At 39.5% G+C, this 26,529-nt stretch overlaps 2 protein-coding genes across 2 annotated transcripts; both read left to right on the top strand.

Moving 5' to 3' along the window:
- Window positions 1-1,136: 1,136 nt before the first annotated feature.
- Window positions 1,137-11,336, top strand: prcp (prolylcarboxypeptidase (angiotensinase C)). Its single transcript, XM_005735957.1, has 9 exons — window positions 1,137-1,818; window positions 4,772-4,912; window positions 4,994-5,095; window positions 5,357-5,538; window positions 5,957-6,114; window positions 8,015-8,187; window positions 9,985-10,152; window positions 10,268-10,455; window positions 10,823-11,336. The coding sequence occupies exons 1-9, from the start codon at window positions 1,645-1,647 to the stop codon at window positions 11,043-11,045; spliced, it is 1,509 nt and encodes a 502-aa protein (XP_005736014.1). The 5' UTR covers window positions 1,137-1,644; the 3' UTR covers window positions 11,046-11,336.
- A 3,738-nt stretch (window positions 11,337-15,074) lies between these two features.
- Window positions 15,075-16,723, top strand: fam181b (family with sequence similarity 181 member B). Its single transcript, XM_005735956.1, has one exon. It carries the CDS (start codon window positions 15,201-15,203, stop codon window positions 16,161-16,163), a length of 963 nt encoding a protein of 320 aa, XP_005736013.1. The 5' UTR covers window positions 15,075-15,200; the 3' UTR covers window positions 16,164-16,723.
- The last annotated feature ends 9,806 nt before the right edge of the window (window positions 16,724-26,529 follow it).

Raw genomic sequence — 26,529 nt, 5'->3', positions numbered from 1 at the left:
TATGTATTTAAATTTTCGTTAGAGCGTGAGACATTTTGATTAGTCAAGCCCATGCTTTGTGACGTGTTTCCGATCATTTCACTACACCCCAACGAAAAGAATTGACAAAGTTGATTCTGTTCATCTGGACATATCGTTTTCAGTAGGAGAATGTTTTGTTACTCATTCAAGTAACTTCTCTATCTCAGGTTAATATAGTTTTCTCCAACCTTATTGTCTTTGATCAATGGTCATGACAATTTGCATATTAAACTGACCTGAGCCCATTGGTTTTCAGTGGTGCTAGTTTTAAACACCCTCGCTGCAGGAAGGAGCGCTTTCGCAGATCATTCATCCCAACAGCAGTTAGACTCTATAACTCCTCAATCACGATGTCATAAGTCACTGGACACTGTGAACATCCACGGTCACCACTTCATGCATAATGGACCTTCCATGACCTTCCAAGCTATATAGTTTATGTCTTCCATATTTCCAACTATATCCATAATCACATACTGTGTATGCTATCATTGTATATAGTGTATTATCTTACTTTTTTTTTCATTGATTGTACTTATTTGTATTTTTGTATTTCCTTCATATATCTGTACCTGAGCTGAGGTGACGCAAAAATTTCCCATTGTGGGATCAATAAAGTCTTATCTTATCTTATCTTTAGTGATTATGCAAACGTACTGTTTATAAGGTTGGAGAAGCCTGCATTTAGCTGAGACTAAAGAAGTCACTTAATTGAATAATGAAATGTTTCTACGTCCAGATGCACAGAATCAACTTTTAGGGATTTTCTTACCTGGATGATTGAGCGTGCATCAAGACGTTAAAGAATTTAAATGTATCTTTCATTACTAGTGCTGAAATTCTTAGTTTTAACTTTCGACCGGAAGTTCAACTTAAGGTCGGGACATTATGACGAAGCACGGCCGGAAGTAGCCATCAATGTAGCGTAACTTTGAGGACGTAACGAGTACTTTGCCACTATTACAGTAATTAATATTTCTTCAGAAATTGGAATAACTATAGGTAGTCAAGCGCATAATTTTGTGACGTATTTCCGGCAATTTCACACGGTACTTAAGCGTGCCTAGTGCGGAATCATCATCATGTTTGACTTAATTAGCCGCATTATGTTTGGCAGGTATCTGAAACGCTCTCTTAAGAGAGAAAATATACGTAGTATTATTACTAGAATGTTTCTAGTGTAAATTCCGTATACTGAAAACTATACTAAACTATACTATACGTATACTAAAACCATCAGCCGCTGAGTGACCAACTAGAACTCAAACTCCCACCAGCCATTGCGAACTGTCTACAGTAGGAACCATCTGCTGTCTGCTCCATAAACACAAGACATCGAGCTGACTGCAGCTAAATCAAACTTATTAAAAACATTTTTTAGACTTTGAACCTGATGTTTCCCGCCCATCTCCGGACAGCCTCAAGTCTGATGCTAAATTTAGGACACGAGCTGCACAGCAACACCTCTCTGGATCTGCTGACAGGGTAGTCTCACTTCCTTTCTTTATCGGGACAAGTCTTCCTCAATTATCCCACTGCAGGCACAGACACACAGCTCATGGAACCCCGTTAATCATGCGCTGAAGACCAGTTTGTTGTGCGCTGAGTGTGACAGTTACAGCAATGAGGACTGGAGAGAAGGTTTTGGACAGAGCCGCAGCTACCTGCATCCTAACGTTGTGTTTTGTCTGTTTACACGTGACCGCTCTCAAAACGCAACTTTTTACCAGGCTGGGTGGGCTGCCTTACTCCACTGAGCCTCCAGTCAGCTATAAAACATTTTACTTTGATCAGAAGGTGAGTTTAAATTGATCAAAATGTACCTTTTGTCTTATTTTATACCTATTTGTCCAATTTTACACTGTTGTGTTCCTCTTTCACTTCTTTATCTTTCACTTCCCCATGAAATACACAAATTGTGCCTTATTGGGAGTGGATTTAATGGTGCAAAAGAGAAATGATCCCACTGCTTTGTATATAAAGCAAAGTTTTCTAAAAACAAACAAACAAACAACCTCATCAAATGATGGTTACTCTCATTGACCACCTTTTTATGCCACTACAGTATGTTACTTGATTGTTTAGTGTGCAAATAATCGTACCACTTGCTCTTTCTAAAATTCCCACTGCACTTAATTCTATAAGGTCCATGTGTTGTGTTTGCAGACAATAGGTGTTTTCATCTGGCTTCCTGTAGTGAAGGGAAAACCAAATCACAATTGGCTCTGTTCCTGCCAGCAGATCTGTAACTATCCTTCCTGGCTCCCTGCCTAAAGAGGTCTCTAGGGCTCAGTGAATGTGAAACATTTTACCTCAGGGGGGGTTGAAAGATCTTCACTCAGCTTTTACATGTTCCCACTATTTACTTTATAGAGATTAAGGTTACATGTAGCAGGTATGCAGTGCTACACAACAATCATCAGGTTGCTTGTCTCATTCTCCTGCCCTTGTAGTCAGGCTATGGAAGCTAAACCTCTGAATAGTATTGGACAATTTGGTGCTCTGATTAGTCAGAATCATTATGACTTGTTCGCTATTGACCATAAAACAAATACTTTGATACACTGATTATTAGATGCTACACAAACGTAATACAAATTATAATTGTTTCATATGTGCTTACCCCTATTTAATGAGGTTATATTTACAATAGCATGACAGTTAGTTAAACCCATTCCAAAACCCATATAAGAAAGTTACAATACTGATAAAAGTTTTGAGTGTTGTGACAATTTTTAAATGCGTAAGAAAAAATGGCCATGGCTAGGCTCTCAGATGTGACTGTTTGCTTTATAATATAGTAAATTAAATCCTCCTTTTATGAATTGTTAAAAACATAGGAAAGTAGTGATGTCACTTTATTCTTTAGGGAATTGTTACAGTGAACATTAGTCTGGGTATTTTTAATATTTAATAAAACAATGAACCAACCAGTTAGTCAAGAACATGATCTACATGTAGACTAAGAAGAAAATTTGTAGATGTATTAATAAGTAGTAGGTACACACTGTAAATAATGTGTCTGTGCTAAAGAGTGTTTGGGTTAGAGGACAATGCTCCACACCTGGTCCCACCCACAGCATCCTGTGTAATCAGCCGAGCTGACAAGAAGATAAGGGCCATTTCCTCCTTTTTGACACCCACTGTCCCGTCTGATGTGGGTTATTTAGCCAAGCAACAAGAGATTGTATGCTTCTTCTGGACAAATAGGAGAAATGAAATCCGTTTACTGTAAACCACTTTTTAGTACTAGCAGCTAGTCTCTTTTAGCACAAAAGAAACATCAAGAAACAAGAAACAAGCCATGCTGATTTTTATTCCCTTTTCTTTGAAACTTGATGTGAAGAGAGCACCAGCATTCATCATCAGGAAATCCTCTGGACTGCAGTCTGCCGTTAGACAATGAATGGAAATGTCCTTTAGCATCCTTTTAATGAACCTTAGCGGAGCTTGTTCTTAAGTTGTTTCCCTCATGTCTCCATTTGCCGGACAACAGATGCAGCCTCCTGTCTTTTGAAGTTGTTAACATAGCGATCTCATAGATGTGCGGCACATGGTTTGAATTTTAATTCAAAAAAAGAAGTTGCTGCTTGGTCGCACCACATGGTGGCACTACTTACCAGGGTGGGGTTCTCTTATGAAACCAGTCTCATAGGCTTTGTGATGTGCATACTGAGTGGGTGCAATTGATACAGTACTCACCAGGGGTTCTTTTGGTCTTAATATATACAGCCACTTTAGTTTTGCCATTTAGAGAGCAGTTCTTTATGGGGGGTTTTCTGCATTACATGAGATTGACATGTAACTTTTATAAAAGAAAAGCAGGAATAAATGAAAACTCACAAGGTAACTCAAATGCTTTTACCAAAAAAGTCTAACATTATACTTCAGTTGCACAATACTACTGACTACTACCTTCCTGCCAAGCTGCTGAACTTTTCCTTTAAACTAACTGTCTCATGATCCCCTCACACTTAAAGCACTGCCAAGTGTGAAGGAGTCGTGGGTTGAATGAACACATTGTGGCCCCAGAATCTTTTTGCTGTCATTGGCTCATAAAATTGCTGCCTCCTTTGTATCCAACGAGGAGGGAACAGAGCGAGAACGAGGGGAAAAACAAAACCGAAACATTTTGTATGTAAGAATGGGGGGCTGTTTAAAGGGTTGGACGACTCAGTAGCCTCATGGGGCCGTCTTCTCTGTGAAGTTGTTGGTTTCTTTCTGCCTTTGTTTAATAAAGAATACAGGAAATATGGTTGAAAGGAGAAGATATCCCAGAATCCCTGAGGTTTTATGAAAGGATATTTCAGAGCTCATCTTAAGTGGAACTAATGCAGCATCGCTTAAAGTGGCTCCAGCATTTTTAAATACAAATTGGGGCTAATTACCCCAGAATCCAACCTCAGAGCTGTCATTTCCAAACATCATAGCTGGCACACAGCCAGGTATCCAGTGATTACACCTACCCCAAAGCAGGCTCTGCTCACTGGACTGCATCCCCATCATTTTAGTCTGATGACAAGTGTGACCAATCCCCCAAAGGTTTTCTTTTGCCAGTTTGTGGATCAAATTACCAATTTAAAACCACTTTGAATGCTAATCACTATTTTCATATTTTCCTAGTTTCCGTCTATACCTCATGGTGCTCTTTTCAAGATGCTTCTCGCACAGTTGCCAAGTACAGATGCTTGTGATTATCTTATTTGTGATTGTGATTATTTTATTTGCTTTCTTTTTAAAATTGTCACAGATTGACCATTTTGGATTCCTTGAGGATGGCACCTTCAAACAGAGATACCTTCTGTCTGACAAATACTGGCAGCAGCCTGGAGGACCTATTTTGTTCTATACTGGAAATGAAGGCGACATAACCTGGTTCTGCAACAACACTGTAAATATCCAGGTGTTCTCTAGTGTATTTGCGTTGCGCATAATCCTCAGTCTAATTCAGCACCTGTTGTTTTCTCTTTAGGGCTTCATGTGGGAAATTGCGGAGGAGTTAGGTGCCATGCTGGTTTTTGCAGAACATCGTTACTATGGAGAGTCCCTGCCATTTGGACAAGACTCTTACAGTGTAAGCGAATCTGCAGAGTCACGCGCGCACTAAGTCTAATTAAAATCTGATTAAATATGTAAGATTGCATAATTTTTCTCCTTTCAGGGCTCTAAGCCAATAATTTCAATACAGCATTAACAAGAATTGAAGTAGATAATTCTGCAGTCACAAACACATTTTTTTCTAAAAACTGGGGTATGAGCTGAAACAAATTCTCATATCCAGTGCTGGCACTTCATTTTGAACATTACTTCAGTTGTTATTTGTTTGCATTTGCAGGACAGCAAACATCTCAACTACCTGACCTCAGAGCAAGCCCTAGCAGATTTTGCAGTACTAATTCAGAACCTTAAGGGTACTCTACCTGGTGCTCAGCACAGCCCCGTCATCGCTGTTGGAGGATCCTATGGAGGAATGCTCTCTGCCTGGTTCAGGATGAAATACCCCCATGTAGTTGTTGGGTAAGATGTTATTTCTGTTATTAGGAAACATTAAATAAAAATTTGATTCAGTACCCAATACATCATATGAATGTTAACTGTGGCGTTGTTTCAACCTATCAGAGGAAGGTAAAGGGAGAATTCTTTAGACAGAGTGCATGTTCAATGGGTTTTGCCTTCATCTCCCAAATGTCTAACACCAGATGTTTATTTGAGCTAGCATGATTAATCTGTGCAGTCTGCTGTGTGTAAGACATTAGGCAGCAGAGCCTGACTTATCATTCTTTTGACTTCTTTACCTTTTTGTAATTGCCATTTTTCCCCAGCAAACATATTCACAAATACAGTGAAGACTGAATATTAAGGATGAGTGTGAATATGCAGTTTGGGTCATTTGGAAGAAAAAAAAAAGAAGATTTTGCTTCCTCTTCTATTTCAGAGCGCTGGCATCCTCTGCACCAATATGGCAGTTCCCTGGTATGGTGCCATGTGGAGACTTTTACAAAACAGTAACACAAGACTTTGCCAAAAGTGGCATTAACTGCGATGCAAACATCAGAAAGTCGTGGAAGGCTGTAAATAATGTTTCTTCCTCAGGTAAGTTGCTGTCAGAAATATCCAAACATCCATTTTCTTCAACCCAGTTAAGGGTCGTGGGTGTGCTAGAGCCTTTTCCAGCTGTCATAGGGTCAGAGGTTTGGCTACACCCTGGACATGTCACTACTCTGTCGTAGGGCTGTCACAGAGAGAGATGGCTATTTGCACACCTACTCACACCTACAATCAATTTAGAATCACCAGTTAACCCCATGCATGTTTCTGGACTGGGGGAGAAAGCTGGAATATCTAGAAAGAACCCAGGCACCACACAAGAAGACCTAGCCTGGATTTGAACCAAAACCTTCTTGCTGTGACACGACAGTGTTAACCGCAACCCCACAATGTCAACACTGAAACCCTGTTCCTGCGTTTATCCAGCCATATATGATTTAATATATTAAATTGGTATGTTACATTTTTTGATGAATGGATTTTAGTGGTCAGATAGTTTATTGAAGAGACTTTTCAAAGGAGAGAAGATTCAGAGTCATGATATTTTACATGAAGGTTAATAAGCAGGCACTGGTTCTCATCTACTATTCTTTTGTGGAAGGGGCTTCTAACTTCCTGCATGCTTGGTATGGTTCACTGTTGTTAGATTTTGTTGTTAGTATTTCTAGCTCAAGGCTAAATCAATTATGATAGTGGAAGCATGAAAGTGTTCAGATAGCCTGTTATTTGTCATTTTCATCTGAAATGGATTTTGGAGGAAATATTCTGAATAAATGTTTTTTTGTTCAGTGATTCAGAAACAGCAGACAGATGGATGATGGTTGGTCTATTGTGTGAATTTTGGCTGCTGTTTTTTTTTCTTCTTCTTTTTCTTATATCAGTCCCCAAGCAAATGTCTCACTGACTGAAAACACTTTGAGTTCCACCGAAAATGATTTTTTTAAGTGGTTACGTTTACCTCACAGCTATGAATGCAGTGCTGTGAAAAAGTATGTACCCCCTTCCTGATTTCGCTCTCTCTAGGTTAGGTTTAATATTTGCCCCCTAAATCTAATAACTGGTTGTGTCACCATTGGCAGCAAGGACTACAATCACACTTTTGTGATAACTTACAGGAGGAATTTTGGTCCACTCTTCTGTGAAGAATTGTTTTAATTCAGCAACACTGGAGGATTTTTAAAGTCACGCCAAAGCATCTCAATTGGATTTTGACTGGCCCTTCAGAGGTGGACTCACTGGTGTAATTTGGACTATTGTCCTGCTCCATAACCTGAGTGTGCTTTAGCTTCAGGGCGTGAACCAATGGCTGCACATTCTCCTTTAGGATTTTCTGGTAGAAAGCGAAATTCATAGTTCATCTGGCAGGACTTGGTGAGGCTAGTGAAATTGAACAGCGTGCCAGAAAATGTAATTAATGACAGTTATTTTGTGATTTTACATAAGGCCTGGTAGGTTTATAGCTTCATAGCTGTTCATAGCTTTTTATTCCCTTAAGAATTTAAATCATCACTTAAAAATTAAATGTATTATTTACTAAGGTTATCTTTGTCTAGTATTTGTTTGACGACCTGAAACATTTATTTTAACAAATACACGAAGACCTAAGAAATCAGGAAGGGGACGTGGCAGCACCACAGACCACGCCCCACCACAGGGGGCAAATACTTCTTCACAGTACGGTATGATAATGAGGCTTTTTGTGCCTATTTTAAATAATATTTGACTACATGAGTCTCCAATCTGTCAAGTAAACCAAGATTTGACTTTAAACTGATGGATATTTTCTTAGATATTTTGTCTCATTTTAGTATACGCCAGTGTCGTTAATGTAGTAGTGAAATGAACAGTATCATTCACATTAGAAGAGTTATTGAGCTAATGCCGTAATTGTCTGTGAAGGTTCTCAGTCAGAGTTATTGAGATTTTTTTTCTCTGTTTACTCAAGCGTCCGGTCTTCAGTGGCTGTCAGAAGAATTCAGTTTGTGTGCCCCTCTTAAAAACAAAAATGATGTCCTCACCTTCAAGAGTTGGCTTCAAGAGACCTGGGTGAATCTGGCAATGGTGGACTACCCATATGAAGCTAATTTCCTCCAGCCGCTGCCTCGCTGGCCCATCCAGGTAAAAGCACCTTCCTGTAAAACACTCTGAGCTCCAAATTAGTATTCTAGTTATCACTATTTAAATTTGTCGCAAAATTAAATAAAGGCTTTGGTTAAGCTCTATATTATCTATCCCTTTATATGACAAATGTTTTTTACTTTATTGCACCTTTGAATTGTGTTTGTCTTTGGTTAAGCGCCTAATTTAGCCCAACAGCCTGCCCTTAATTGAAATGAATGTGCGATTCAGCCGATTGTGATACAAGTGTTTGTTGTGGTCTTCCAGGCTTTTGTTTACAACAGCTGTCAAGTAACTTCATTAATATTCATAAGGACCTTGTTTCTTTTAGATTTAAAGTATTCTTTAGATGAGCAGCTACAAGTAAGCCGCTATTCTTTTCTTCTGTCGCACCAATAGTGCTTTCATTTGCACACTCCGTCAGATCTCTGAGGTGTTCCTGTTAGGACGCTCACATGGCACTACAGAAAGAGGTCATTTGCCCAGTGCAGCTCGTGAGGCCATTGAACAAAAGTTCACTGGTCCCCTTTAAATGGGGTTGTAAAAAATACTTAACAAGACTCTTGATGGGGAAGAATAATTGCTTTAACAGTAAGAAAAATGCATCGTATTTATTTATTTATTTAATCGCGCGGTGTTGTTGACATGACAAAAAATGCCATTTGTTTTAATGTAAAAGAGCTTGTGACATTACAGCGGCTGTTTTCCCGAGGCTGATTGACTTGAGTGAAGTGTATTCTACCAGTCACCTTGGCACGTCACGTGTATAAACCAAGCTCCACTGCTGACCCCCGACTCTGTGTTTGCGGCGGTTCATACCCTTGGGAGTGGTCCGCGCATACTTTAACTCCTTCTCTTGTGGGGCATTTTTGGTTATTTACCATTTGGCCAATGAATAGATTGTGAAGCATCATTGTAGGTGAAATAAACACTAAATGGCCATTTGGAGTTGTTTTGGCTCTTTGCCTTTAATGTATGCGACCCCTATGGGTGGTTTAAGCGGTTTAGGCAGTGGGTGCAAAGAGGAGCTTTTTTAATGACAAAGCTAATGTGATTATCTGAGTGAGTGTGAGAACGGGGTATTGAGGGCTTAGAGGAGGGAAATCTGTTGGCAGAGATGAATGTATAAGCCTAATCCTATCTGAAAAGTAAGGAGAAGATGCTTTAGAGCTATTGCGGTGTTTTTTTTTTTTTTCACAATATAAATCTTTGGTTGGACATGTCTGTGGCCCTCCTCATCCATCGACCACCAACTCCTCCCCAGCCTGTAGACAAAGGCCTTAGTAACAGACTCCACACTAGTGCAGCTCCCCTCCAACCTCCAACCAAGAAAGCCCACTTTCTCTGCTGCACAAAGAGTCCAGAACAACAGCCAACTCTACTGCTGCAACCATAACAACACAAAGTGCGATCAGACAAGAGCTAAAGCTAAAATATTGATCATTCACGCTATTAATTCTGAAAGCCAACCTATGGTCACACCAAAAATAGTTTAGGACAGCAAAACCTTTACATTTTAAGTTCTTGAGATCATTGGCTTTAAGTAAATGGATTTTTTCCCCACTAGTGCCAAGATTAGAACAATAAATTCAAGTTCATTCTGGGGAATTTCATATGCAAATCAGGCGCCACCACTTTTTATGTGGAAAAACACTTTATGGGCTACAAGAAAGCAATCTTTAGTCCTGTAAACAACTTGGATGTGCTGATGGGTTTTTTTGGGTTTTTTTTTAAGAAGCTTTTATGGTGTAATGTAATTAATTGTGTTCTTGTTTGGCTTTTTTAACATGTTTTAAGGTGGTGTGCAAGTACCTCAGCTTCGATTCTACTGTGTCTGACTACCAGCTGCTGCAAGGTGTCGCCCAAGCAGCAAAGGTTTACTATAACTACACCGGAAGCTCTCCCTGTCTAAACACATCACAGACAGCAACCAGCAGCCTTGGCTACCTCGGCTGGTTTTACCAGGTGCATAAAACAGCGCGGGGTTCAGTCATGTCATGCTGAATAAATCGGTGCACAGAGGTGTGAGTGGGCAGCTTTTCCTGTCACAATGAATATGTATTCAATCCCTTGTCCCCAGGCCTGCACGGAGATGGTGATGCCCATGTGCACAGATGGCGTGCAGGACATGTTTGAACCAGAGGAGTGGAACTTCCAGGCCTTCTCTGATGAGTGCAAAGCCATGTTTGGTATCAGGCCACGGGCTGACTGGGCAGGCACTGTCTACGGGGGGAAAGAGATCTCCTCTCACAGCAACATCATCTTCAGGTAAACATTGCTTTTAAAATACCAGATTTAGGGATTTCTTGAGATTTCGGGATTTGTCTAGGGATGCAAAAGTAAGTTAAGTGCAGATTCTGACTGCCTTGTATTGCAGGTAAGTCCACATGTGGGTAGCCACGCAGGGAAGACACATGTTAAACCTAAATGGCTCTGAAAAAATATATATATGTCAGTCTTTAATCCCAGCACTGACAGATAAGACTGCCACTGGTTCAGTCACTTCAAAGTATTCTTGTGCATTCACAGAATTATCAGATATTAGAGTACAAAGACACTTTAATGTGTCCATGGCAGAAAATTCCTGGCTTAACTATTGCTAGCTATCAGCATTGTTTCTGCTTTCACATTTCAGTAATGGAGGACTCGATCCATGGTCATCTGGTGGAGTGACTTCCAACATCTCACATTCTCTGGTTTCCATTATGATTCCTGATGGAGCCCACCACTTAGACCTCCGCTACAGCAATGACCTTGATCCACCTTCAGTCCGTGCTGCCCGGGCGTTAGAGGTGAAGTATTTTCAGGAGTGGATCAAGAAGGCTAAAAAGACACATAGAGCTGCACCAACCGGCTAGTCTCCAAAAGCAGCACAGTTCTACCCAACGAGGATATTCATGATGTCCAAGATTTAGCTTTAAATTGTGCGACACGTTTTTGATTGTTTTGTGGGGTATTTTCTCGGTGCTTTATTTATCACGATGCCAAAGTTTGTTTTTTCTCTGACCAATTTAGAAACACTCCGCTTCTTTGGGTCAAACATTAAAATCTGAAGGGCTTGATGACAAAATGTACTGATGTTGCTGCAAAAACAATTGACCTGTTTGTCATGTACAAACTGTTGAAAATAAAGCTGCAGGGTAAATACATTTTGGTTCTTTATTTCTGCAATCGCATTATCATCCTAATCATCAAAAAGCTGCATCATTCTCATTTTGTCTTTCATGTAAAGTTTTCTAAAAATAATTTCCTCTTTTGGAATTTATTGCAAGTTTATTGCAAATTTAGAGTTTCTGTTTGTTTGTTTTTTTGTCACGCTTGTCAGTTAGCCGTGGTTATTATTCAGGCATCTCTTAAAGTTATTGTAATATGCAGATTAAAAAGTCTCAGAGGAAAATTTTGGCACCAAATACAAAGGCAATGCATTTTTGAAGGCTTTCACTGCACTTGGTGTAATATGAAGCTTAATCTGTTTGCTGTTCACAGGAGGACACTGCCTTCCATGCATTTTATCATTTTCTCAATACGCTTGAATTCCCAAATAACACTGCTTCTAATGAAACCGATTAAAAAGCTCCAGGTTTACTGTCGTCTAAGCCTTCATATTATGTTTTGAGCACTTACAGATGTGCTGTTGCCGAGCACACCCTTTGTCATATTTTAGATAGACTGGGGACTTTAACTTTCATTTCCAGCTCTCAAGAACAATTGCACGTGCTTGAGATTTAATAAAAACCCAATCGGAGGAGGCCAATAAAGTGAGTGGTGGGAGATTATTGCAGTTTTGCCTGCTGACCTTACCCCTGCAGACCAACCTGTGGGATTCCCCTCGACACGCATTAATTCACTGGCTGCCATTAAAGCACTAAATTGTGGCACCAAGGCAGCCTGTAGACTCTGGTTTGTCCCCCCTGCAAGTAATATTATTAATACAATTCCTGTGGTGCCAGAGTAGTTGAGAAAGGTTGATGGAAGGTTAAGAGTGAGGCGGTGAGTAGTTGCAGGAATCAGTTGGGATCCCAAGAAGCTTTCTGTAGTTCTGTGAACTGGCTTTTTACTTTCTTCTTTTTTTAAAATGTCAAGATAAAAGACTCAAATGTCATGAAAGAACTAAGACTAAACTCCACCGCCGCTAATGAAAACATGTCATCCTGCTTTGTAATTTTCTTTGAACTACTCTCTCCAATACTTTTTTTTAAACCTCTTCTTTTAAAGCAGAAGCCCCTGACATGACATGACCTTGTGATGCAGATGGGAAACATGTCCTGGACTGGTATGTGGGTTGATTTTCAACCAGGAGACACAAAGCCTGACTTTTCAGTGTTTTGTCACAGGCTTGACTGAATTTCAGACGCCTCTGTAGAAAGAAACATGGCTAAACATGGGGGAGGATGGGGTCTCGGCCACTAAATGCTCTCCTTAAACCTTTCTCAGGACTTTGAGGGGTCATTAATTTTGCCAGCATTTTCTACGTCTCTGACACTGGCCATCAATCAGAGCTGTTTTAAGTATTCAGTCAACCCCAAATTCTGACTATGTCCCTGCTCAGACAGGGACCACACACCAGTAGGAAGAGATTAAGCCTGTGCATGTCACATCACGTTGTAGTGAGCACCTCACTCCCTTGGGGTTGGGTGCTGCTGAATAAGTAAATTCCCAGAAGCCCAGAGGGTGTGGTGGTAATGTTTAACAATATCTCAGCAATACGGAACAACTTGCGTGTTTTAGGAAATTTATCTTCCTCCCGTATTAAAGTTCAGTGGTTTAATAATTTGTCTCTAAATCTTGGTATATTAAAGGACACACACACACACACACACACACACACACACACACACACACACACACACACACACACACACACACACACACGTATAACTTTTTGAGCTGCTCTGCTCCAGCCCCATCCCCTCTCACCCTCTCAGCCTTTATTCAACAATAGAAACTTGTTTCCGGGATCTGTGCGTCAGGCTCTGTCATGTGAATGACCCACCAGCACAAAAGCCAAGACCCCCCGACTTGGAAAAAAAGGGGGATATAGCTGCCATGACTGTGATGATGTCACTTTGCCAAAACTGTGCCGTTAGCAAAGAGAGGAGACAAAATCGGTTTGGGCAGGCATTAAAAGCCCCTGCATTGAATGCATGTGATGCCCTGATAAGGCTGCAGCTGTTTCCCCCCTGTTTTTAAGATAAATGTAAACTTTTTTGGACATTTATTTTGAAAGATTTATGGAAACGGATGAAATTGCTCATGCACTTCACAAGTTCTTGTTTTTTTTCACATAGTTGGCAGTTGTATAACAAGTAAGATAGTCTTTGTTTTGTATCCACCTGCTGTTCTGATATTTTTTTCTTCTTGATTTGTGTTGTGTGGCTACAGATAATTAGTGCTATCAGTATCACTGGCCCTTTTCTCCCTGGAATTACCATAAGAAAGAATTTGCCACCACTTTAGACTTTTTCATGTCTCAAAAACCCTAATGAGTCACCGCTTCACCTCAAATGGATCTTCTGAAAGAGGAAGGATCTTCACTTGTTACCTTTTCAGTTATGCGCCTCAGCATCACTTCAAATAATTAATGAAGCTTTAAAGTGATTCAAGGATGTGCCAGATAGAAACTGCTGCATTGCCTTGTAAACTAAAATACTGAAAAATATAAGCAGGGTGAAAAAGTGGCTGCCAATTTGATCACTCCAAAAAAAAAAAATTCCACTTAAATTCTGATAAGTGCTGGCAACTTAACAATCTGGCTCTTGGACACATCCTCCATTGTATTCACTGCTGGCCAAGAAACTTCCTGTAAATACGTTATTGTTTACAACAGAAGTTTCATACCCAGGATTTCTTAAGGTCAACATTTCTTCTGGCACACTAAGCCTGAACTGCACTTTATTCCCCTTTAATTTAACAGCTCCGGCAGCTTTTCTAGTTAAATCGACTGTTCATTATTGAGACCCATTTTACGAAGGGGCTGTGAGGTGCAATTTAATGAATCTCTGGCACAAAGCTCCCTTTCAGTGCTGCGCGAAGAATAGAGGCTATTTAGACCCTGTAGGGCTTTATGTCAAAGGCAGCCCATAATAGTTGTCAGGCCAGGGCAGAAATTCCCACTGGCCTGGGAATGCACTAGAAATCAACTTTTGCCATGAGCAGATTAAGACACAAGCAAGCAGTTGGGAAGATTCTCCCATATAGTGTCATCTGTTTAGACGCTTAGATTTTCCCACAGACAAACCCCCCCCCCCCCAAAACTTTCCCTGTACTGTAATGTTGTGATGTGCTAGCTGTTTGTCCCTGTGCCTAAATGAAAATTAAGATTATAAATACATTTTTATTTGGGTATCCACACAGGAAACAAAAATATTAGTATATTTTTCCTTTTTTATTTTAGTGTTTGGAGAAAGACGAGAGGAACGTGTGAACAATGGTGTCGGCTAGTTGAGGATTTGAAAGTTATTTACATTTTTTCTTTGTTTGGGGGGGTTTAAGCGTAGTTTGTTTGATAGTCATGAACGTAACAAAGGAGGATATGGTTGTTTAAGTCTAACAGAGATCATTTTGTATTTCTGCCTCCGTACTCTATCCACCATGTTTTTTTCCACTGTAACAGTAATATCCTCGAGTTTCATGAAAGCTTTTTTGGTTCAGAGCACACACAAACAGTTAAACTAGAGGGGGAGAGTTCTGACAGAGGTTATTGTCCTCGGCTCAGCAGGGAATTTCAGACAAATCCCTCTTAGATGCAGGTGGTCGGGCACAAGCAAAGAGTTAAGTCCAGCGGTCCCATTGCCCCTCCTCTTTGATGTTCTGACATCATTTGTCCAGCCCCCCGAAAGATCTCCTTACTTTCCTCAGAGCGCGTCACTTCTACTCTGGAATGTTTACAGGAACTTCATGAGCAGCATCAGGACCAAGTTTTTATCAGAGGAAAAAGGGCATGCTGTGAAGAAATTTTGGGTTCAAGGATCACAGTGGATGCCACAGGTGTAGCTGCTGGGCTCAACAGAGTAATGGCTGTTCAGACTGCAATCATGAACCCTCAGTTCATGAATTTCTGCTTCCCTGGCTCTGTGATGGAGTATGATGTGGAAAAAAGTCTTGATGGAAGTCTCCTGGGTGAGACAGAAAATGATGAGGACTACAAAGAGACGACGAGGGATTTGTTGAGTTTTATAGACTCAGCCTCCAGCAATATCAAGCTAGCTCTGGACAAGCCAGTGAAATCTAAAAGGAAAGTCAACCACCGGAAGTATCTGCAAAAGCAGATCAAAAGGTGCACTGGCATTATAACACCAGGAAATGCTGCAGAGGCCCCAGTAAAAAGACAGGGTTCTCCACTGACTCAGCCAAGCACTTTGCAGAGCAAAACTCTACCTAAGCGTGATGGTGTTCAGGCCAACTTGCAGAGCAAAAGCTTGGCAGCTCTCTTCAGCCCTGTGAAGGATATAAGGGGTGAAAAACCCAAGAAACCACCGCTGAGGCATCGCAACCTGCCCCCTTCTTTCTTTACCGAGCCTGCTAATTGCTCCAAAGTCAGTTCAACATCTGGAATGACGCTGAAGGACTTGGAGCGAGGCAATCCAGAGGCCACAGAGTTCTTTGAGCTCTTGGGGCCCGATTACTGCAACATGGTCAGCGATCAGGATATTTATCAAGGCATGCCTCTCCGGGTGCAGCCAGAGTTGGGAGGGCCAGATCCAGCTTCCTACGATACTCATCATTTAGTTGGTGGCCTCCTCTACTCGGAACCCTGGACTAGCTGCTCAGGACCCTCTAAAAAAGTAGGGGAGAGTATGCGTACAGGCCCAGCCCAGCCTCCTGTCTACTGTCAGTCTGAGGGTGCTACGGGGCCCATAGAAGACAATGCGCTGTGCACTTTAGCCTTTCCAAACTTCTTCGCAGACTGCCCCATACCTCAGGTCACCTACGATTTAACTGGTGGTTATAACAGGGCTAATTATTCATCTCTATGAGAGGCTGACAATTCTTTTGGCTTATAATATGCAGATAATTATGTTTAACAGTAGTTTATCATATCAGGTTTGTTGTGAAAGCAGTGTTGCAACTGGAAAACACGTAGTATCATCCCTACTCAACAAAGTGTGTCATGCAATTACTTCCGGAAAAAAAAGTAACTGGATACCAAGTGCTTCTTTCACTCATAGTTTTTCCTCTTGTGATAAAAAGCTTCACACATGTATATGATTGCGTCTCTCTCAGGCAATTTATATTGCAATCGATGAAAATGCATTTGATTTTGGCTATGCTGTTGCTTTAGTTAAGTTGTCCACTTGAGAATGTGCAAATCAGACTACAGATTATAACATTTATATATTTTACAAAAATAATCACACAAGCAGCACAAATACTTGTTGGTTTAGTCCACAAAGCATCTCTTTTTGTTTGTTTTTTATATATCATAGGACTGTTTGACAAAACAAATGGAGCACTTTTCCTGCTAGTAACATTTCTGTGCAGCAACATAAAAGGGACTACTAATTTTAATTTTAATTTTCAAACAGTAATGTCTGATGCCGTGTTTGCTTGATGAAGTTTTATAGCTCTGAAGTTATTTTCAGCTGGAAGAATTTCACTTGTGCCCTTTTGTCTGTGGAAAAGCCTTTAATGTATCTAGCTATTGTAATAAGAGGAAATAAAGCTGGCCTTTATTACTGTGTCTGGTTGTGCTCATTGTGGAAGGCGAGGTTTAATTATCATGAAGAAATGAGGATACAAAGCAGAAAACGTCCATGACTGAAGATGTATGTTTGTAAAATATAACAGAGTTAATCTGTATAAAAATACACACACTTTGCTGCATGGTGCATTTTTACAATTCTTCTGGGGCAGATGCTTGGAAAAACTATGTGCTACATTTTGTTGACAGAAAATAATAAAACCTATGAAAAGCTTCACTTTACCTTTGTGATTTTGAAGTTAACACAATTACTAAACATGTAACATTGATTACTTTGCACTACCACTGCACTGGAACATTAGGTGGAAAAATATCTAAATATTGTCATTTTGCCCATATGTTTAGTTCAAGTTGACTGGTGATTTAATCTTGAAACCCTTTAAAGCATAACCTTTGCACAGGAGGTCTCTGGAGATTTGAATGCCAGAATCCTCTTAATGGTATACAGCGTTACCCCCCTCTGCTGGCTGCTAAAGGTTCATTCATTTGCATTCTAACATCGAACCTCATCCCGGCCCAGACATTTGTCTTGAAGTATCACCCTAGAGTCTGCATGAAATGACAGGGGTTGAAAAAAAACAAACAAGATTTAATATGAAATTGTGTCATGAAAAATGGTGACTTCGAGGGTCCTGTAAACCATAGCGGAACTCTAGGGTCTGCAAACCTGAGCGTTCTTTAATAGAACTTGAACATCCTTGTTGTTCTGGGGTCACAAATACTAGAGACAGAACTGCAATTACTCAAGATTGTTTTCGAGGACCCAATAAAAGTTTTGCCGTGACATTGAGGCATTTCAGTGCAAGGCGAGAGATGAATTTGAAGTCAAGGAAAGTTCTTAAACTTTTTTCTTTACTCATTTTGCCCCCATATTTTTTAAGCACAATTACTGATTTATTTTTACTTCAGTAACCATGCACAATCTGTCTCAGCTCTGGTCTCTGTCACACTCTTTACATGTACACACATGTAAAAGATATTCACCTCTTGGCAGCTTAGATCGAGTACAAGGTTTGGACACAATTAACCCCAGTTTACTGACCACAGTGGACTCATTTTCTCAATTTTCAAAATCAAAAATATGTCTTCGGTCTGTAAGCAGGTATTTAGCAATTGCGCTAGATGGCAGTATTGTTCTGTTGAAAACCCAGTGTCCACCACTCCCATCCAGACACCAATGATATATGGCATTATGAATGTAATTCTAGCCTCTTATGCTGAGTTGTTCTGCACACACCTGCTCATAAAATGAATCTGTCATGATTTAGTAAGCTGCACTGGAATGAATAGTTGTAAAGTCATTTTTTAATTTCTTGGTCTTTTTTCATTTTTGGTTTAAAAGAATCCTCACTCACCACCAATAAGATGCTGTAAGCATAAACAATTATGGTGCATATATCCATTGTAATGCACCCTCTGCTATGAAGCTAACATTGTCTGCCAGTCTTTTGTTTTACCTCCTGCCAGTTAGGTTTATTGGAAACTGGTCAACATTACCCCCTGCCATATGTGGGGAAAAACAATATCTGGCAACTTGCAATACAGCAAACTATGCTCACAGAAGGCATATGGATTTTCTGTCTCTGAGTTAACATCAACTGATACATTCAGATTAGACCCCTCTGATGATGGAGCCACTGCTGAAAGCCTCGCTTTCATTTGTGGCACACAGGAGTAGCAATGTTTGTCAAAGGGATTAACAAGATCTGTGTTAGTTCTGACCTGAATACCAAGAGGCAGATATCTTGGTAAACGAAATAACAATCAGCAGATTATCTAGCATGGCGTGTGAGGTCCTTTGATGCAAAAAGGAAAAACAAAAATACAGGAGCTCATAATGTTAAGTGCATGCACACATATGAACTCAACAACAGAATCTGTATTGAAGAAAACCCTACTGCAGAAGTTCAATTTCCAGTGTGCACAATAACGTCTGTGCAACACTGGAAATTGAGAATCTACTTCCATGTTTGCCCTCTCACTGACCTTTCACAGCTTGTCCTCGTGTCTTGTTAACACCACAAGGCTGAAAGCACTGTGCAAGATGATATTCACGAGCCTTTTTTACCCCTCTCCATGACAACTTTTGTCACTCACAGAATAACCATTGCATGTTTACAATTGAGGGCAAATAAATACTGTAATAGTAAGACTTTCTATGTAGGTTGCTGAAGCATCACCGTTATCTTAAAATAATTTTAAGTTTTACAAATTATGTAAAAAAAAATGCTAGATGAAATTAACTGAGAATCGCTCCTCGTATCAGGTTATACCCTATTTGCTTGTAAATATTACATATTTATTTGACATTTCTCTCAAATGCAGAGTACTATATCTTTAAAAGCCCCTCTATATTTCAATGTCAACAAGTGCCTTTCTATTACCAGTACAGAGAGCCACTGATGTATTCATTCTTCCAAAGATTTCCTTTCTAAGTCTTCAAATAGATCTTTTGCCTGCAACAAACTGAACTTTGAATCCTTAAATTTGGAAATGCTATTTTATCACAAAGCATGTTGTAGGCTGCTTCCCATCTTTTCAAGGGCATCATGCTGCAAGTTCTTTAAGGATTGTAAACAAGGTCAGTGCTGAGAGATCTCTTCACAGTACGCCCTGCAGTTCTCACATCTTATTTTGCAAGTGCTCAACCAGCGGAAGCAGTTAGAATTACAATCAGAAACAGGTTTACGTACACATACGAGGAGTGTCAATCAAGAAATAGAGGGTAACTAGTGTTTATGCAAATAAAAACAAATGAACATACATCTACCGAAAAGACAAGTGATCAGTTAACATTCATTTTAACTCATGGGAAATCCCTGCCTGACCCCCTTTTTGTCCATGTTGTAAGATTAAACAAAACAGTGGTTTGCTTTCAGCACAGTATATTTATTTCCATATGCATGTCATGTCTCACCGCTTTCCATTTAAGTCTGCATTCATTTTCAGTAGCTCTGACGCACTGTTTTCTACCTCGAGGGTGTTGTGGGTATGCTTGCTTACATCTCTGTGTTTTTGTCAGTGTGATAACAATTGCAAGCTGTGCAGCTGACAAAAGTCCTGGCTAGATTAAAGACAATACTGCCTCAAAATTCTTCATCGCCAGCAGATGCTACTCATATTGAAAGACAAAACTCTCACACTGATAAATATCAATCAAAAATCAACTCCCTGCTCAGATGACAGATTTTGATATCTGCTGCTGCTGTTTTGACCTTTCACTTAAAACCTGGGCTGTCAAGAGGCTGCAGAAAAGCTAAATGATAGCGTCCCTTTAGTAAATGCTGGCTTGGTGTTTTTTCTCATGTCTTAATAATTAACACAGAATAAACACAAAATATTGCACTACTGATTAACTCCATATATACACACACACACACATACACATCTATGTGCGTGTGTGTTACTTGTTGAGTCCCTTTCACATTGAACAACCCATCCATCCATCTAAGTCGGGTCACGCTTGGGGGAGCTAAGTATCCATAGCATGTTTTAGCCAAGCAATTTCCTCAGGTTTCCCCACTCATAGTTGGTCACGCTCCATCAGAGTCACAGCTAGAGATTTTGTGGCTCTTGACAACAGCTAAACAGAAGCTTTAATACAATGAATATCCTGGGTATTTTCCAAGGGCCTGTCCAGCTCTTGGCCCCCTGAATTATTCAAGGTATGTGTTTGTGGTCAGTAAACACTTAGTGATGTCACCCTTGTTGCGTCAGTTTCTGCTCCTGTATTTCAGTCACTATTAAAAGCAAAGGATGACAGGTTGAAAGAAAAAAGAAAAAACAGATGTGGATGTACTTTAGATTTTTTACTAACTGGATATCAAGAAAACCTTCTTGACATTGTCCTACCACATACTCTGCTTGATGGGTCAAGACTCATCAGTTTTACTTCTGCGCCAAATCTTTGACAATGTGAACAACAGCACCACATTGTTATTTTATAACCCAAACTGGGCAAATGCTCCCTGCTGTGTACTAGCTTCCCAAACTTTCTTAATTTCCTGTCTTTGATAATTGCAAACGGGAGAAGCAGCAGGGTGTAACTGCTGGGCTACTCCAACACCACCTCAGGAGACACGGTCATTAGCCATTTCCAAATACGCCAAACACATTTTGACAGGTTTGGCATATTCCCGTAGCCATCTCATCATTTTCCTCCGGGTAAAAAGCATGCCCATGCACCGTTAACAGGAATAAACGCAAAGTTTGATAACTGCTGTAATTGCTCTTAATGAGGAGAAATACAGACTCCTTTATAAACTAAATAAGACATTCACTTGAAATTGATGTACGATTGCTCCCAATGACTTCAAAGACAGACAGCAGGGCAGCAGCTAGAATAAAGATAGCTTCAAACGTACAAACAATTAGCTATGTTGCTTTTAAAACAGCTGTCCAAAGCAACTAGACTCTGTGTGTTGCCTCACCTGAGTGTTCCCAGATAAAACAAATCACAATTGGTTATTTATTTATTTGTCTGTTTGTTTTATTTCTCTGATGTTCTCCAGCACTGTGCGGCAGAGGTTGGTGTTAACTGTATGAAAATGAATTGAGGTGGCAGTCGATGTTCAGTAGCTCTGTGTAAATAAAATTCCATGTAGATACAGCAACGGCATGAGCTGTGAAGTGTCTTTACTAACATTGTTTACCTGATGGGCTGGCTCTACATGTTCTGTTACTTCCTAACAAAGGGGAAAAGACAAGCAAAACAGAAACAACACTGTTTAAACTAATGTTAATGAAACATTTTCATGCTTAATTATCGTCTTTTGGGGCAATTTGAAATCCAGACATCAGCACAAAGCAGGAGTGACAAACCGATTTGGCACAATGACCAATATCTGGTGGTCAAAATGTGATTACAGCTATAAAGTTATTTAGTAATAGTAGGTAATTCCTCTGTGGCCTTGTTATTAATACTCAGAGCTTTTCAGCAATAAAAAGACCATTCGTTATAATTGGCACAATTGCAAAATTAACAAAATAAGCTGTGAGACTCTGCAAGCTGTCACTTACCCTGCAGCCATGTTCAGTTTTTACTCTGAAATGCAGTCCATTTGTGCTTGTGTCCAACACCTTAGAGCACAGAACAAAGAAAAAACAACAACTGTGTTTTCTTCCATTATTATCCCTTTACTGGCTTTAAGTAGCAGATTTGAAAAACAAGGTTGTTGCATAACACCTCTGTTGAAGGCTGGATATGTATAACCCTCTGTGGTAATGCAATGTAGCCAAGTCTGTCATTGCACAAGGCACGATAACACTTCTTTGTGCAAATTCTGCTTGTCTTCATGCAAAGTGCGAACGTGAGTAACATTCTCACCTCAAAATAGATGTTACTTTGTGAAATCATCAAAACTGACTGCCAACAAGGCCCACAGAGCTGTTCAGTTATTGAGTTGTAGCGTGTCTAACTGCCTCGGAGAAATAATCTCTCCAACTTATGACTCTTAACATACTCTAAAAGAAAATTTCTCTCTGACTACTGTCATGTGCAAATGGTCAAAGATGTTAGGTTGAGAGTACATTGTTTGGGCTCCCTGTATCACACTGAGGACATGATCTGATCTGCAGATATAAATGATATGCCTATCATCCTAAGGAGAGCAAGTTGTATTATACCACCTGCACATCCCCTGAGAAGCATAATAATCTTTAAAAGCAGAGACAATCCCATTACCTGTCACAGATTTATTCCCTCATAATTGCCAGAGCCTTCCCTTTGGGAGGAATAGGGGGTGAAGGACAGCAGACTCACTGATACCAGACTTATCTTCGGGAAAAATCTAGGGGACATCTATTTTAGTCTTGTCATTCCCATAGCATCGTTTGGCTGTTCTCAAAACCTTGAAAAAGGATTTTTGGTATAAAACAGTGCTGCAATAACACCCATGCATCGAAACCTGATGCTGAAGACCAGCAAACCTCAAGACTTTATACTTTCAACAGTCACCACACTACAGCTGGTAATATCGGTTGTTGATCTTTAATTTAATATTATCCTGCATATAGTAAGAGTCAGTACATTAGCCCTTTCATGCATAGTGGACACTACAGTGGACAGCTATTCAAAGGCTGTTTCCTTGTATTTGTGTCATTGTTGATGGTATACTTGCACATAAACCAGGAGGATGTGTCATTCCACACCCTGCCACCCACTGGTGGTTTAATGTTACTATAGATGTATGATGTGTGTCATTGTAATTATTGTTATTTAACCCTGTCATGCATGAATTATGGCAACCTCAATCAGGATTTTTTTTCTTCAGGATTTTTTTCATCTGTTCATGCCTAAAGATGAATAAAAATACTTAAGAAAAAATCCTGATTGAGGTTGTCATAATTCATGCATGAAGGGGTAAGCCTAAAACTTAAAAAATGTAAAAGCTTAATTCCCTGGACAATACAAAGTTTACAATCTTTGTATGTCCGTTTGTTATTAAATGCAACATCCATGAAATTTGATAACAAGTTGGACAACAGGCCAAGAAAAAATTAGTTTTTGTACAGAGCAAAGCATTAGACCTGATTAATCTGTTAAATTTACATCAAAAAAGATTCTTTTTTGTATTTTTTAATGGAAAAAATACAATATAAAGTGTTAAATGAGTGCTAAAATGACATGTAATGTTGGTAATGACTATCTATCTACCAGTTGCCATTTAATGGCTATCCAGCTACCAAATTATCCATTTAGTCAACCATTCACTGGGAGCAGGCTGAGCAAATTTTGTCTTGACTAAGCAGATGTGGTTAACAAAGGCAGTCAAAGCAAATCACTTTTGTTCACACTTTTCAAGATCAGCAATAGAAAAGAAAAAAAGCACCTCTGTGAGCTGACCTGAGAGACTCTCTGTCACCAAAGATCACACGGTCCGTACAGTTGTTTGTTCTGCTCCTGCTGCTCCGTTTGTTCAGCTTTATCTCCAAGCCAACCCAATTACAGAGCATCAAAATACCTTGGGTCTTCTTGTCCACTAAATGGCTCCGAGTTTTTCTTTCTTCCCTTGACAAAAAAAAAGAAAGAAAGAAAGAAAATAAATAAATAAATAAACAAGGCACGAATCAACTGAAGCAAAAAGGTACTGCAAGCTGGTGAAAACTGAACATAATCATCAAAAGCCTCCAGTACTTGTACGCTTTATAGCGGGTTCTGTCTTTTTCACAACAATGCAAATGTGTTAAATTAACGAATCAATTGACAGTATTGTAGTAGCATAAATCATTCAGAACCAGCCAGCATAAATCATATTCCAGCTCGTTATTGTTCTTTCATGTTATGACAGTTTCTCTATCTCTCTCCTGCTCTCTCTCTCTTTTTCTCTGAGCCCCTCATTTGTTTAGATGATCTGACTAATGTCCAAGAAATTGTTCTGTCCAGGCGTGTGCTTGGCTGAGCGGACTTTGTTTGCTTGTCTGGTATTTGTTGTGCATCTGGGTGCAGGTAGAGCGCTGCGATTCTGTGAGTGATGGCACGCCCCTGTTTTTAATGAACTGTTTATCTGCTGTTTGGTTGCTGGAAATGTTTGATGTTTGCCCATGGAGAGACAGTGACGGCGAGAGCGAGAGCGAGAACTCCTTCTTGTGACACGTTGTTGTGTCTCATTTGAAATGCGCACATTTCTGTAAACTTTAAAAGTGCAATAAAAGATGAAAGCGGAATGAGCTCAAATAATTTATAGGATTTATAAGAAGTTGCAGGGTATCAAATGTTGTTTCAATTTCCTTTGTGATCTCCCTCGTAAGATCTTTCATCTTTTGGTATGACGCATAACAGTTCCTTCAGGAAAGTACGATCAAATTTACCGATCCTTCAGGAAAAATCAGGTCACTGCAACAGCCACAAATATGGTAGTAATAGGATATTTCCAGTCTAGTGGTGAAGTACATAATTTACACTGTTAAACACATTTCAGAAATTAGGCAATATAGCCCAACAATTTAGAAGCAAACATTTAAAAAAAAAAAAAAAGAAAGAAAAAAAAAAAAAGCTCTGAATAATGAGTTTGAGTGTGTTTTTGTAATTTGGGCATGTGTTACAGCTGCAGGAAAGATTTCACTTTTCTTGACCATTGTGAGTAGATATTTTACTCCAACTGAAAGCGAATGGTTTAGTAGAGACTGAAGTTACACAACAAGCTTTTATGATATTGGGGACTATAATGTCCATCTGCTTAGGCCCTGCTTTAAAATCAAATCTTTAAATGAAGCTTAAACAGCTGTTGTTGTGAAGTGCGCCTGATGCAATAAATTTTTCATCCAAAAACACAAGGAATAGATTATTCCTTATTAGCAAGTTGGCCAAAGTCATTCCTATAAGTTAGTTTTCCATCAATTCTGACAACATTTAGATATCCAATAAGGTTCTGCAGATATTTTGCTCTGTTTGCATCATATAAAAGTAACAATGTGTCTTCCAGTACTCAGTAACATTTACCCAATCACTATTTCCATGCAGTCAGTGATAAAGCAATGAAATTATAAAGACACCATGCCTCTTTATGTCCTTGTTCACGTTTGTGATATGGTAATGTATGTATATCAAGGGTCCATTAGCATCTCTGTCCCATGAGATATGTCTGCATCTACTGATTGTATTTCTGGGGCCAGAGAATTCATATAGACAAGCTGAAATTTTTTTCTCTTATTTTCCCTCGTCTGGTAAATTGTTCCATTAGCCTTCCGCCGAAAAATAATTCTAGGCTTTCCAAATACCAGCCTATTCTCCAGCGATATCAATAATTATTACTAGTTTCCGACAACACAATTACATGTTGGAAAGACGTGCTTCTAAGTGCTCTGTGCTGTGGAATACAGATCGCAAGAGAATCTATTTTGTCTGTGACGCTTGTGTCTCTCTGTGTGTCTATTTGTGTGAAAAAATGAAATTAACAGCATTTATCTTATTTCTGTTTTCAGCAGAAAAATCTAACAAGTAGAATTTCTTCCCATGCAGGAATGCATGTGCATGATCACATCCTCTCAGAAGTTTGCAAATATCTCAAACTTTCACTCAAACCGTGCTGGCTTGCATCTCCAAAGCAGATGTTTGTAATAGGTGAAATCCTCTCGAGCAGCTGCATTCAATACTGGTTCATTGACCATACAAAGACAAATGACTAACAGCTGTTTGACTAGCTGCACTCACATTCTCTACAGGTGAATTTTCATGTTTTACTGTATTCCTCTTCTTTGTTGTACACTCTACTATTTAACCCCCACAATATGCTCATTCAGAGTACACAAACCAACAAGATTAGCTGTATGTTATTATACCTGTTATTATACATACTCTTTGTCTGTGTGGAGCTTTCACGTTTTCCCTTTTCTCAGTTTTCGTCTGTGTGCCCTGATTGTATAAAATAAATGTAGGGGCGGGAATGTTGATTGTCTGTCTCTTCAGCAGTGTTGGTCAAGTTACTTGAAAAAAATAATCAGTAACTAAATACTGATTACTTCCCCCCAAAAGTAATCCCGTTACTTTACTGATCACTTATTTTCAAAAGTAATTAGTTACTTAGTTACTTTTTAAAAACAAGATTTACAACCTGAATAGGTGATAAAGTGATAGATCTTTCAGCCCAATTCTACTTTTTCTGCATAATCCATCATACAAAATGTAATCAAATGGAAAAGTC

The sequence above is a fragment of the Pundamilia nyererei genome, unplaced genomic scaffold (assembly GCF_000239375.1).
Source record: "Pundamilia nyererei isolate P.nyererei 1_Seehausen unplaced genomic scaffold, PunNye1.0 scaffold00066, whole genome shotgun sequence".
Lineage (NCBI taxonomy): Eukaryota > Metazoa > Chordata > Actinopteri > Cichliformes > Cichlidae > Pundamilia > Pundamilia nyererei.
Note: the sequence above shows the minus strand (reverse complement) of the source record. Positions and strands in the feature narration are given on the sequence as shown.